Genomic DNA, 15448 nt, shown 5'->3' with positions numbered 1-15448 from the left:
CGTTGGGAACGTTGACGCCGAGTTCTTGGTTTTATCTAAGGCACATGGCACGGTTCCGCGCGATTGTTAATGAACAAAATATCGAATATCGGACCAGATCTGTGACTGTAATAGGAACTTCCCTGCATACAGAATTCAGCACGTCGCCCTTAACGTAGAAAAAAGCGACGGATGTAAAGGTAAGAATGAGAAGTGCTTCATGGGTGAGAGAGTTGGCTGGGCATTGCTAAGTCAAGGAATCTCTCCCCACCACTTTTTAAACAGATGATTCTCCAGCTAGTGTCGTTTTAGACACGTCACAGAAGAGAGCAGACTATAATAACGACGAAGAAGCTAAACCTGGAGCGAGGGAGGTGGGTGAACGTTACAGACTCAACGAATCTACCTACCACCAGTTTTAAGCAAAAGCGGTTTCAGACACTTCATGGTTGGTGCGGTAAGTTGACAGATGTACTTTTCAGAGCGGTGCTGTAAAGTCTTGAGAGGAATGTGTCAGAATGTGTTAATTTTATGGTTTATTGTCCTTTTCACTTTTCCTCTAGTCTAATTATGCTAGGTAAATATCTAAATTTATTTACTCCATTTGTGATGAAATTTTGTCGTGCTTACGAAAATATAGAGAGGTGAATCTTGATCATTGCATCAGTCACATTTAAATTCGTATTCTCTTGTAGTTGATTATTGTCTGACGCCACATATTGCAACATCCATGTAATTAGTCATCTTGTGTGTGTAAAGGCTTAGTCTTATTTCGTTTTGGTTGGTATACTGTTGTTCGTTGAGACAAGGTTCTGTGTTGGCCTCAGTAAGGAGTGGGTGTTCATGATTCTCATGCTATTAGTTATTGTCACGATGAAGTGCATGCAGCTCGGAATGGCGGGCAGAATGAATAGCTATTTTGGGGTTGGGGACTATGACATAACAGTGACTTTTCGAAACTTGTAAGAGTTCCGCGGACGTCAGGTTTCCCACGAGGTAGTGCTCCCTCCCGATTCTGTTACCATTGTGTTACCCAGTGATCAGTAAATAACAGAATGGCATGCCTTTCTTTGACGAACGTGAAGGAAGAAGACCCCTATATTTTATCACACTTATTACCTCAGTCTATTGACAATGAGTGCATTCCCTGATGTCTTAAATTAATATCTCACTAAAACCAATCCAACGTGTGTTAGGCGACTACCAGGCGTTTATTATGAATGTTGTGATTTCTACTGTAAAGGTTCGTTAACCTGTTACCATTGCTATCCAAAAGGGACATAAAATTCTGTCATTGGAATTTAGAGAGGCATTCCACAGATTATGCAAAATTATGCCGAGCATTCCCGAAGATATTCTTCCATATCCCGTACCTGCACAGTAATATCCTTTCTGTGTTTGTCCATCTGGAAGCTGAGTCATGCGAAATTGGTTCGCTTGCTGTATGCACATCGCTAAGTCACTTTCCACCACATGTTCGCTTATAATATGTTACTACTTGGATGAAATCATACTGTCCCTCAACGGAGACATATTTGATTCTTATTCTATCTTAATCACTAATACAACAGGCAAGGAAGGTGATCTGAATTAACAAAGCAAATATAATTATGGAAGAAGTGTTAGCTTCCAAAACATATACTCGTGTATGCGTGTTTGTGTACCTGTGACTAGGGGATAATGAAGAAAGCTCCATGAAGCCGTTTTCTGATGATATGATTGCTTTAGAAAGGTAACAAATCCAGGTGAATGTACAGGATTGCAGGAAAAACTTGCAGGAATCGGCAGTTGACCCTGAAAATGTAATGTATTGCACATAAAACAGGCGACGGAATCACTACCGTACGATAACACTACTGGGGACAATTCACTGGAAACAGTAACTACCGTAAAATACCAAGGATTAACCATCCCGACATAAAGTGGAATGACCATATAAGACAATCTGTAAGAAATGTGCATCTCAGACTGAGATTTTTTGACAGAATCTTAGGGAAATGTATTTCCGTAACGAAAGACATGGCTAACAAAACACTTGTTTGACCGATTCCTCACCTGTCTGCTACGCTTACTAACTATAATTAACAGAGGAGATATGGAAGATCCAATATCTGTCGTAGCACCATTAATTCTCTAAAAGCCAACGACAATACAAGATTCTAGGTCAAACACCTGAAGCACCGCAGTTCGAGTCCTGCCACTTTTTCAGTAGCCAAGCAGCACTGATACGTGGCTATTCGTGATCACGTCTTCAGTGTTGTGGAGGACGAGAGTTTGACGGCGTTGGAGACTGGGGCACCGTATGTCGTGCCTGAACACTCTGTGCGATAACAGACAAAACGAAATCCCGGTACTGGAAAATCCAGTGAGCGTGTGGGAAATGGAAGTTTATGTTTCACAATAGTCTAGGATAATTAACTTATAAACTCAGCCCGACAGAATCCTTTCTCAACCACGGTAAAAGGTGCTCCTCAATCGGTTGTCTCTGTTCGGCGCAGATATTGGGAGGCTGAGGCTGGACTACAAAGTTAATATGAGACAGTTAAGCGAATTCTCCGTAATGATCTTTGAATTTACTAACAGCTTTTGATGAAAAAAATACCTACTGTGACTACAGTACATATTTTTTTCCGACGAATCAGTATTTTCAAAAGCATATGATGGTCCAGTAATTGTACATTGGCCCCATGGTGTTCGTTCAGTCCCCAAACACACCTACTACTCATGGCGCAGTGGGCGTGTGTTTGTCGTAGTTTAGGGCTAGATTTTTTCCCATGGACTGGAGAACTTTACAGTACTGGTGGCTGGATATGGTTAAGGACTCATATCCCTCTACCAGAAATCCGCGATGACCTATAGAAAGTCGCCATTGCTGCCATCGAAAAGATGGCAAAAATAAATTTATTACTCACCACACAGGCTCCCTCCTTCGCAGCATGCAAGTAGTCGCTGAAATGGGGAGCTTCTCAACGGAATATTAACTTGTATGTAAATCAGATAATGAGCGCTTTTGAGGGCTTAAAACGTATTATTGAGAAACAAGAACTGTTCGTTTTGTTAAATTCGTGTTTTCTACATATCGAAGAACGAATCAAAACAAAACAGAATCATTTGCACTTCCTGTCAGTCTCATTTTTTAGACACTTGTATTCCCTTACGCCTGCATCATTTGCTGCATCTTTTAATCTCCTGCGATATCGACAAATTTCTACTAGGTATTGACTTTCTACCTGTTTCATTTCTGCTGCGTATGCTATTTCGTTTCGCAAAGCTACCGATTCGTCCTCTACTGTTCCTATCACCTGTTTCAGTCTGTCGTTGCCCAATGCTCCCACGGTATGTCTCAAGAACCTCTGACTCTTTCAACTTACTCAGGTGACCTCTCTTTAATTGTACGTCCTATTCGCAATTTCATCAGTTTAAGTCTTCAGCTCTCAAAATGTAGGTAACAAGTGAGACAGTGAACAGGTGGGGCCGGGACTCACTCTGCTTGTCGCGGCCGCCCTCCTGGCGCAGCACGATCTCCTTGGCGTCCTCGCGCCGCCAGGTGACCCGCGACGGCGGCACGCCGGTGGCGACGCAGCGCAGCCGCACGGTGCCGCCCTCCGGCGCCGTCGCGCTGTCCGTGGAGCCGTTGCTCAGGATGTCGGGCGGCACCACCACGTCCAGGTGGCCCATCTGCGGCCGGCGTGACAGCAGCAGAAAAGTGTCTTAGGTCTACATCTGCATGCTCAGACAGGAACACTTAATCGCACATTTGGGTTAACAAGTGTCACTAATAACCCTTTGAGTCAGGTTTGGTCCTGAGTGGTCCACAGATTCTTTACTCTAAGTATTCCTGACAAAGCAATATGCACTTCAAAGGTTGTGTACTAGCATCAAAATAATAGTACACAGAGCAGTATAAAATCTTTCGACTGACTGTTGGACTAAATTGAATTCTTTTTCATTTCACTGTACGCACTACCTCTTTTACTGCAGCTCCTCTACAATATGCGTTCAACACTGGCACTGAAAAAACCTCGTCTTCTTCTCCCTCCCTGTGTCCAGCCTTTCCCCAACTATCTGTCCACTTCATCCTCCAACTATCAGTCACCTCCTCCTCAATCTCTCTTTGTCTCTTCACCATCTTCTCCCCCCCCCCCCCCCCTCTCTGTCAATTTCCTCCACCCCATCCTTTCGACTAAATCTTCCTCTCCATCCCTTTGACCAAGTACTCCACCCCCAATGTCTTACTATCTCTGCTTCCCCCTCTTCTATTTCCACTCGTTCACTACCCTTCTCCATCACACATCTGTATCAAGCATCACCCCTGCTCCTCTCTCTCTGTGATTTTCATCCCTCACCTCTGCCCGTTCATCTCCTCCTGCCCCTTGTCAACCAGTCCCCAGCCACTCTCATTGACACTTATAGACCCCTGCAATACATGGTATATTGATAATTTTTACGTATGGACCGTCTGACAGCAATTGAATATAACACAATTTTAGTGCCATACACGTTTCGTCTTTATTTTCTGCAAGGCATCATTAGTGGCAGGTTGTGTGCACAATATCCACGCAACCTGCCACTGATGATGCCTTGCAGAAAATAACGACGAAACGCGTATGGCACTAAAATTGTGTTATGTTCAATTGCTGTCAGACGGTCCATAAGTAAAAATTATAAATATACCGTGATATTACACGGAACTGAGAAAGACAGGACTACAAAAGTTGAAGATGTCCCTGCAATACACTTCAATAACTGAGGCTAATACTACTCCCACAATTGGCATGCAGGGCAACCTACTCATCAGGGGCTTTAAAATATTTATTTGACACTCATGCACATAACACTATGCAAAGCAAGTCGATAAAGCACAACATATTTGTAATTCGTAGCAACCTACATATGAGCTTTAAATACCATTTTTTGGCCCTGACATGTAGGCTGCCCTGCCAAGCAGACTGATTTGACAGGAAGGACTCTTCCCACACAACGTACCTGTTGTGCAGGGCGGCCTATATATTAGAGGCAGAAAGAAGGTCGTTTACGTCCACATCTCTGCTCCTATTAGAGTTAGGAGATTATAAAATGGACAGTGCTGATACTCATGAGGCCTTCTGTTTTTCTGACGATTTTGATTGTAAACGGTCTAGGGACATGGAAGGAGATGCTGGACATACATACATACACACTGCTTTATACACTCCTGGAAATGGAAAAAAGAACACATTGACACCGGTGTGTCAGACCCACCATACTTGCTCCTGACACTGCGAGAGGGCTGTACAAGCAATGATCACACGCACGGCACAGCGGGCACACCAGGAACCGAGGTGTTGGCCGTCGAATGGCGCTAGCTGCGCAGCATTTGTGCACCGCCGCCGTCAGTGACAGCCAGTTTGCCGTGACGTACGGAGCTCCATCGCAGTCTTTAACACTGGTAGCATGCCGCGACAGCGTGGATGTGAACCGTATGTGCAGTTGACAGACTTTGAGCGAGGGCGTATAGTGGGCATGCGGGAGGCCGGGTGGACGTACCGCCGAATTGCTTAACACGTGGGGCGTGAGGTCTCCACAGTACATCGATGTTGTCGCCAGTGGTCGGCGGAAGGTGCACGTGCCCGTCAACCTGGGACCGGACCGCAGCGACGCACGGATGCACGCCAAGACCGTAGGATCCTAAGCAGTGCCGTAGAGGACCGCACCGCCACTTCCCAGCAATTTAGGGACACTGTTGCTCCTGGGGTATCGGCGAGGACCATTCGCAACCGTCTCCATGAAGCTGGGCTACGGTCCCGCACACCGTTAGGCCGTCTTCCGCTCACGCCCCAACATCGTGCAGCCCGCCTCCAGTGGTGTCGCGACAGGCGTGAATAGAGGGACAAATGGAGACGTGTCGTCTTCAGCGATGAGAGTCGCTTCTGCCTTGGTGCCAATGATGGTCGTATGTGTGTTTGGCGCCGTGCAGGTGAGCTTCACAATCAGGACTGCATACGACCGAGGCACACAGGGCCAACACCCGGCATCACGGTGTGGGGAGCGATCTCCTACACTGGCCGTATACCTCTGGTGATCGTCGAGGGGACACTGAATAGTGCACGGTACATCCAACCATCATCGAACCCATCGTTCTACCATTCCTAGACCGGCAAGGGAACTTGCTGTTCCAACAGGACAATGCACGTCCGCATGTATCCCGTGCCACCCAACGTGCTCTAGAAGGTGTAAGTCAACTACCCTGGCCAGCAAGATCTCTGGATCTGTCCCCCATTGAGCATGTTTGGGACTGGATGAAGCGTCGTCTCACGCGGTCTGCACGTCCAGCACGAACGCTGGTCCAACTGAGGCGCCAGGTGGAAATGGCATGGCAAGCAATTCCACAGGACTACATCCAGCATCTCTACGATCGTCTCCATGGGAGAATAGCAGCCTGCATTGCTGTGAAAGGTGGATATACACTGTACTAGTGCCGACATTGTGCATGCTCTGTTGTCTGTGTCTATGTGCCTGTGGTTCTGTCAGTGTGATCATGTGATGTATCTGACCCCAGGAATGTGTCAATAAAGTTTCCCCTTCCTGGGACAATGAATTCACGGTGTTCTTATTTCAATTTCCAGGAGTGTAAAATGGACAGTGCTGATACTCATGAGGCCTGCTGTTTTTCTGCCGATTTTGACTGAAAACGGTCTAGGGACATGGGAGGAAATTCTGGACATACATACACACATACATACATACACACTGCTTTATATATATCAAGTGTCTCTCCTAAGGGCCGTCAGGCGCATTTTCTTTGGTGTTTTGGCAGACATTCACAATTTAGTGTTGGCATTGCTGGGGTCAGTCCAAATAATTGCTTCTTGTCACATCTTTCACACAAACCCAGTGACAACACAAACCTTTGTGCTTTTCCCATTACAAATATAATTATTTTTAAATTGGAATTGTACGTGCACATTCCATTGAGCGCTCCCCAACTAGTCTAGTCTCGTATTCGTATTATTGGTACATATTAACAGAGATAATAAAACACCGTGAGTAAATGGCAATCCAGCAGTGACTTAGTAACGCTGGATGCTTGATGGTAGTCGTCAGCGTAGGCCACGCCAGTGCAGCTGCTGCTGGAATTCTGGTTATTCTACGTGTTTTGCTGTGGCTGCTAATAGATACCAATAAAACGAATTTTTTATCGGAGTAGACTAATCTGTTATGACGAATGAATACGTAACATTCAGCTTAAAAACTCATTTCCTTTGTAACTGAAAACAACCACCTCTTTGCATCAACACCAGGCGTCACATGAAAGACACGATGAGCACTATTTGTTTGAGGTGCTTCCAGCTACACAATGCAAAACTAAACTACAAGTATCTGCTGAAACACCAGAGAAAATGTGCGTGACTACCCTTAGGACAGAGACCCTGTGTAATACATAACAGATTATGTTAAAATTTCCTACAAATAACGTGTAATTTGGATGATAATATTTCCGCCATTTCACTCATTTCATTCTGAACCCGCAAAAGTTTCAGCCTTGTAGCCATTCCGAAATCATTTGTTACTTTATTTTCTAAAATACCTTACATTTCATTTAATCCTAGACTGACAGAAAAAAATCGCAACACTAAAAAGCAATTAAAGTAGAGTAATGAAATTTCTGCAAGACATTCGTCTAGGTCACGTATTTACGTTATTACCATTACAAGATCACAGGTTAATGCAGGTCCTAGATAAGTCTTTACAAATGCAAGATGCTAGTACATTGATAAGTTATGCCTCCATCAGAATGTTGAATGCAAGCATGCAAGCGTGAATGCTCAAGCATAGATACATCTGGTCATCGAGCAGCACGAGACAATATGTCGACGCTCTGCTTAGCTGTATGCGGGCGAGTGGTTTGCTACAGGAAAACTCTCGCAGGGTACTGTTAAGGAATGGTAGCACGACAGGTCGAATCAGCAGACTAACATACAAATTTTCAGTCAAGATTCTTGGGATAAAGGTGAGTGTACTGTCACACAAAAACCTCACTTCAGACGATAACTCCAGACTTAGGTCGAGACAGGCTGGTTGCTGGCCCTCAATTGGGGTCTTTCTGACTAACACACGGCCATCACTGGCACCGAGGCGGAACCAGTTCCCATTAGAAAGTAAAATAATGCTGATCCTACCCACCAATGAGCTCTCGCTTCACACCACTGAATTCGTAAATGGCGATGGTTTGGGTCGGTAGAATGCTCCCTGTATGGTGTCTGGCCATGAGCTGTCCTTCAAGTAATCGATTTATGACAGTTTGAAGTATAACTGTGGTGTCAACTGCTGCTAAAACTGCTGTTGCAGATACAGGACGATGTGCCAGTGCACCACGCCGAAAAACATGGTCGTCACTCTCAGTCGCTCCGCATGGACACCCGAAGCCTGGTCTCCTTGTAACCAAATATATTCTCGTGACCAAGGATGCCAGCAGTCGTGCACAGTGACCATATTCCTTTCAAGTCTTTCTGCAGTATCACAAAAAGTACATCCAACGTCTCGTAGCCATTCACACGACCTCGTCCAAACTCACTAAGCTGTTGATAATAACGTCTCTGTCGCCTTAGAGATATTCTTTACCAGAAGCAACTCACCATGGACAGTCTCACAAGTAACTAACGCTCACGACCGTTACAGCATATATTTAAATCAAGTCTGATTTGCATCCATGTACAGCCGCTACCCTAGCGCCATTCTTAAGCGACTGGTATGAAATGTGAATAAACATCATCTTTCAGGTGTATAAATACGCCTACCAGTTTTCATTTTTTTTGCGACACTTCTTCCGTCAGTGTATATGTCAAGAACATCAGATTCATTGCTTGACCAATCAGTGATCGTTATGTTACGCTGTAACATTGAGATGTGACAATGAGACGTACAGTTACTGATATCGGTCATTGCCGATCTCTTTGTTGCAGTAAGCATAAGAATGGAGTGCAAAGAGGAGGAGGTTTTAACAAAACGTGTATGAAAGCCGTCGTTTATTTAAGAGTGTTTGGTGAAAATCACTTGGTAATTGGAGCCGTATATCACAACATATTTAAATTTTATTCAGTTATTGGGATCAGAATTTTTGCTATCGCGTGGAAGCATAAGCCGATCATTGTCATGCTGGAAGTGTGGCAGAACTGACCCCTCCCACCGGAAGTTCGAGTTCTCCCTCGGGTGTGGGTGTGTGTGTTGTTCCTAGCATACGTTAGTTTAAGTTAGTTTAAAGTAGTGTGGAAGTCTAGGGACCGATGACATCAGCAGTCTGGTCCCTTAGAAATTCATACATATTTGAACGTTTGTGGCCGAACGCCAAAGGACACTACGTCATCTTAGCTGGATTCAGAGTGCGTTAATGAAAAGTTTTTGGAAGACCGGGGTAAGAATATGAATGGCAAATTCTAAAACTTAGATGATGATTTGGAGGTCAGACGCTCCTTGGCCAAACGCCGATGGTCGAGTCCACGGAATGAACAATTAGAGAAGTCCATTTAGAAACACATTTTATAAGAATGAAGTGATAATTAATTCAGAGGGTGTTCCGAAAGAGCTTCGATTGGAAAAACCAACTAGGATACTAAAGCTGTTATAGGAAATTAAATGGTATGGTGGTTTCTCTGGCATCATAGAAGCTCAAGATTTATAGGTAGGAGTGATAGAGAATTGTTTAGAAGAGAAAGCATCAGGTACTGACTGTCCACATTAGTTACAGCTTAAGCTTTATATCAGTTCTTCGAGTTTTTATTAAATCGAACATTTATAGTCACGTAGGCATTGCTTTTAAATAGTATTTCAAAATACACGGTGTCCACAAAGGCCCTTTATAACTTCAAAATTGTACTACAACGGCAGTTGTTGAAATATTTCAACAAAATTCCTTTTATTGTAATCACTGCTTACTAAAGTTTTTATATGCACAAAAATTTTGTGTTTCGGGTACTCTGTTGATGGCAGGAACTAACCTCTATTTAATAGCAACTCCTCAAGAGAAATCACAATTTGAGTGATGGTTTATCGAGACAAAATCGTATTTTCAGACTCAACGAAACTTCAGAACTAAGTATGAAAGAGATCCACCAACACGCCCTCCAGTCCGTGCATGGCACAAAACATTTATGGAGAGAGGGACAATGTTGGATAAAGGGAGGAGTGGGTGACCAAGAACATCCGAGGAAAACACTGATCGCGTTTTAAACGTCTTTACTCGTTCACCTACGAAGTCCATTCACACTGCTCCCAGATAGTTGCAACTACCACGTTTAACGGTGCATAAGATCTTCCACAAGGACGTACAGCTGTAGGCTTACAGACTGCAACTGTTACAGACACTTGAGCCAAATGACAAGCCAAGACGGACAGAGTTTTCTCTCAACATGCTGGAATGCCTTTCCGAGGATGAAACGTTCCTCAAGTGAGTTCGTTTCAGTGACGAGGCAACTTTTTATGTTTCTATGACATTAAACAGACAAAATGTGAGAATCTGGGGATCTCAACACCCCCATGTGACTAGAGAGCTTCACCGGGATAGTCCAAAAGTGAATGTGTGGTGTGGAATCACGTGAAACCGAATAACTGGTCCATTTTTCTTCAACGAGTCGGCAAATACTGCAAATGTTTATCTCGACCTTCTGACCGAATATGTAGTAGTACAACTAATTAACTTACAAGCGGCTGTCATTTTCCAGCAAGATGGTGCATTACCACATTGGGGACTGCATGTTCGCCAGTTCCTCAATGACACATTTCCAGAAAGATGTATTGTGAGGAATGGGTCAGTTCCTTGACCATCGCGTTCGCCAGACATCACTCCTTGGACATTATTATGGGGGTATGTAAAAAGATATCGTGTATCAAACACAGATACGGGACATTGCTGACTTGAAGCAAAGGATTCGTAATGCCATTGCCAGCATTGATGACGCTATGCTACAGCGAACATGGCAAGAAATCGAGTACCGTCTTGGTGTCCTTTGCGCAACTGAACGCGCCCTTGTAGAGATGTATTAAACACTGTCAAAATATTTTTATAAACAATGATTACAATAAAAGAAATGTTGTTAGAATATTTCAGCTACTGCCCTTGCAAAAAAAAGAAAAAATTCGAAGCTGTAGAGGGACTTTACGGTCACGCTGTAAATTTTTGCTGGTGACAATGTCTATAGACTTAAACGGAAAAAGGTTAATGGAATAAGGTTTACGGCGCGCCACACGTCACCACCGAAACAAACGTCGCTATGTCGGACGATGCTAGAGGTTCTGTACTGGCTCACTGGCTCACTGTTCCTGTAGATTGACGCTGGTTCCTATCTGCTCGGAACTGTGGGGTTAGGGTATTTTATACTTTGGAGAAATTGTGTGACTTATTGCTGGCAGATTCAAAAACTATCTTAACAATCTCTTGTCTAAGTCCTGCGTGACAGAGCAGAAAAGTGATTTTGTTATCTACGAATGGCTAATTTCGCAGGCCTGATTTGTGTTTTAAATAGCTATTAGTTTCAGTATCGCATGCTTCCTGAATTGTGGTGAGTGGGACTGTCAAATTTGCATAAATGTGTGGGCGCGCGCGCGTGTTGTGTGTGTATGTGTGTGTGTGAATTTCTAAGGGACTAAACTGCTGAGTTCATCGCTCCCTAGATTTGCACACTAAACTAACATAAACTATCTTATGCTAAGAAAAAGAACAACACACACCCACGCCCACACAAACACACACCCACACCCACACAAACACACACCCATGTCCGAGGGAGGCCTCTAACCACCGGGGGGGGGGGGGGGGCGCAATCGGTGACATGACGTCTCAAACCGCACGTCCACTCCGCACGGCACATACATTTTGTAACGTCAGTACACCAACTCATCAAGTCAACTAAAGGACCGAGGAATGCAGTAATAAATTTTATTTTAGCACACTGATTTGTGCTTTGGTCGATGTTGATACCTGCCAGTTTCAGAGCATTGTTGTATTCACGTCAGGTTTTATTAGGTACGCATATGGGACCACAGGATAAGAACATACCCACCACAGCAAGGGGCAGATTGGTTAAATAGGCAGAGAAACTGCGGGTGGACGTCGGGTGTGTAGCATTAGAAGGTAGGTGTTCTATTTCACGGATCCTGTTAGACCACTATTTACTGTTGTAGATAGGCTATTGGATATTACATTGCCGAAGTTAGTTTTTGCCTGGTTCCTTCTCTCGGTGCTAACTGATGTACGTATGCTGCCGGAATAATTGATCAGTGACGCAACGTAGGGCAGGATTTTATTCTAATTAAGACAAGAGTGATAAAATAATATTCATTAAATAACTCTGAGGAGGTGAGGCGTGATTCAATATGACGATGTCTCTATGGAAAAGTACATAATTTTCCTGATATATACGTACTGCAGTGTAACTAACTGAAAAAGGTGACAAAAATAAATTGATGCAAAATGGTTACAGGGCTGAAACTGCAATATGGTTGCAAAATGAAAAAAATAACAGTGAATCATACAGTAATCTGAACAAAATGATTTGCAACATAATGTCATTTCTGTGTCAAACAACATGAAATATAAAAAATTTAATACCTATTTCACACATTTTATGTCTTTGCTTGGCTAGAATTTTCAAATTTACAGCTCTTTCCAGCTCAAAAATGCGGCCATAATGAGGTAATTCGAGGTAACTTAATCTATTTCTGACAAGTATCTTACGGAAGTAGAGTGTCTTATAAAGTGGCGCGTATGTTAAATGACAAGATACAAATGGAGGCCTTGCGTTTCTCAGTAGGGACTGTGTTTTAAAGGAATCAGTCGAAATTGGGCTGGCAGGCACTGTTATAAATAGCTATTAGATGAGTGACCGTCTTAGCTGCCGAGCGTTGTTGGCAATCGGGGTGCATTCAGCAGCTGAGGAGGTACTTGGCTGAGAATTAGCTGCTCCGGTCATGAAAAATGACAACTGCCGGAAGAGTGGTGCACTGACCACGTACCCCTCCATATTCACATCCGATGACTCCTATCAGATGAGGATGGCGCGGTCGGTACCGTTGGGAGTTCCGAGGGCTTTTCAGGCGGAGGCGGAGGACACTGTTATAAATAACGACAACATTACCCTTTTAGTAAAATTTGGAAACTGTTTTATCTCACGCTGAAAACGAATGTGTTTCAATCGGACGATGGAATGGTTTAACAGTGACACATGATCCAGACTCATTCATTTTACCAGCTTTCACTACTGGGCCACTGTACCTTGACTTGCTCTGGAGGAGCAGCAGCAAAGATGACTGGCATACAAGCTGCTAGTCTTCTGCGGCTTGTAAAACTGAAACCTTTCATGACACCAATCAGTTCGACGAGCTCAGCAAACAGCTGTTTCATCTGAAGGTAGTGATTCGACAGACCCATGGAAATAATCATGCCTGGATGGTTGCAAGACTAGACTGCAGACCCAACAGGAAAGTCATCAGTTTATATGTCGGGAAAGTAATTGCAGAAATCTTAACAAAAAGTGAACATTAACTGTGAAGCCAGAGTGCCTAAGGAGAACTGTAGAAGCTGGAATAGAGTACGGCAGTATTTTAAGTGAACGTCATTAAAAGATGCCGCATTTGCATAATTAGAAAACTTTATACACATTGCAAATTTTCTGCCTCAATATACAGATATTGTATCTCAGTAGTATTGTTTTCCAGTGTAACGGTGTACACAGTGTACACAAAGAGAACACTTCAAATTAAGTGTTTCTGTTGTTGATAGTCCGCCTCGGGTAGTTGAGTGGTCAATGTGACAGAATGTCAATCCTAAGGGCCCGGGTTCTATTCTCGGCTGTGTCGAGGATTTTCTCCGCTCGGGGACTGGGTGTTGTCTTGGCCTAGTCGTCATCATCATTTCATCCCCATCAACGCACAAGTCACCGAAGTGGCGTCAAGTCGAAAAGACTTGCACCTGGCGAACGGTCTGCCCGACGGGAGGCCATAGTCACACGACATTTCTTTGTTGTTGATACATATACGTTCATATACGTTCTCCAGATGTTTGGGCTACAGTGGTGTAGTAGAATACCCTCAACAACTAAAATACAGGACCTGTACACATTATCATTAGAATGGTACATTATAACATTGTATGCTCACAATGTATTGTGTCTTTTTAATTTTACACTTTTTACCTAGTTGGGAAAATAATCAAAACCCCTTGAAAAATCTGTTCAGTTAGCACCTTCTTTTTGTATGTAGAAAGTGAATGTCCGGGATAAATCATAAACTAATTAAATACGTGTAAAGATCTGATCAACTAATCAAGTTAGACTGATTCATTAGGGTGCAATCTTAAATTTTCGAGATGTGTGCAACTAGTCACTCCAAACGCAATAGCTGTGTAATTAGCAGCATCGACGATATGCTATTGTAACCACCACGACTTGAAATCTGAGAGCGTCCTAACACTAAACTGTTATACATGGAACGCAGGAAGTGGTTGTTTTCTTCCTCAGGTAGCTGGGAAGATGTTGCCTTAGAGGTAGGCAAGTCGAAGTGAACTACTATCGACGTTCCAGTTATTACCCGTCCCTTTAAATCAAATTGACGTATAAAATGTGTAAAAGATAATGACCTTAACTTGGAATTAATCCTCTCTGGGTTATAAAATATGAATCAGAACTAGTCACTGCCAAAACACTTGATTTTTGATTTCGTATACTAATTGCATTCATAGCGACATGCAAGGTCATTGGGAAAGTAAGCTGAACGCTGGTAAGAGCGAGAAATTCTGTTTTAGTTGTATAATCCCCAGGGAGTCTAACACACGCCATTCTCAGGACTGTGCTCTTACCTCTCCGTCTGAAGGGAGCTCTGTTTTGTTTTTTGGAGGCGAGAGGGAGAGACAAAGAGACAGAAAGAAACAGCAAAGTGACAGAAGGCCCCCTGAGTCTGATATCGGACAGTGCACAGTACATCCCAGGACTGTGCTTGTCAACAGAGTTTGTTTTTAACAGGTGATGTCCACGTAGTGCGTTCACGTGATGGTCAGATACCTGGGAGAAGTGCTTTTTCAGCAGCTCCCAGCGGGAAGTCAAACTTCTCAGAAAAACATGGGCTGTTGAGATAGCATCCTAGAAAGTGGAACAGGAATAGAAGTTGAGACTTCTTCGTGGGGCGTGACACGCCGGAACCCGACCGAGAGACGTCAAACTAAATGATTGTTTAAACAAACGTAAAGACAACTCCTGCTGGTTCATATAAAAAAATCTATGTGTGGAAGAAGAGAGACCGACTGCACTTCAAATAATCAGCCCACACAGAAAGGGGGAAAACGGAGTAAAGCGTGGACACACTTGGTGCCCCAAGACTAACACGTTTTTTTAAATGTTTAACTCCCTAAAGTCCGAGTATGGAAGGGAGACCAGTGTCTTTAAAACAATATCTTATCGGTGAGTATTGTGCCAATCAAAATTACGCTATGCTGAAACTCCAG

At 43.6% G+C, this 15448-nt stretch overlaps 1 protein-coding gene across 1 annotated transcript in view; it reads right to left on the bottom strand.

Moving 5' to 3' along the window:
• Nucleotides 1-15448, bottom strand: part of LOC126266677 (lachesin-like) — an 890041-nt gene that overhangs the window by 152569 nt on the left and 722024 nt on the right. Inside the window, exon 5 of the mRNA XM_049971099.1 lies at nt 3465-3657. Within this exon, the coding sequence (XP_049827056.1) occupies nt 3465-3657 (193 nt within the window). The remainder of the gene's footprint in view (nt 1-3464; nt 3658-15448) is intronic.

This window comes from Schistocerca gregaria, chromosome 4 (genome assembly GCF_023897955.1).
Source record: "Schistocerca gregaria isolate iqSchGreg1 chromosome 4, iqSchGreg1.2, whole genome shotgun sequence".
Classification (NCBI taxonomy): domain Eukaryota; kingdom Metazoa; phylum Arthropoda; class Insecta; order Orthoptera; family Acrididae; genus Schistocerca; species Schistocerca gregaria.
The sequence above is the reverse complement of the archived record's forward strand: the minus strand, read 5'-3'. Positions and strand labels throughout refer to the sequence as shown.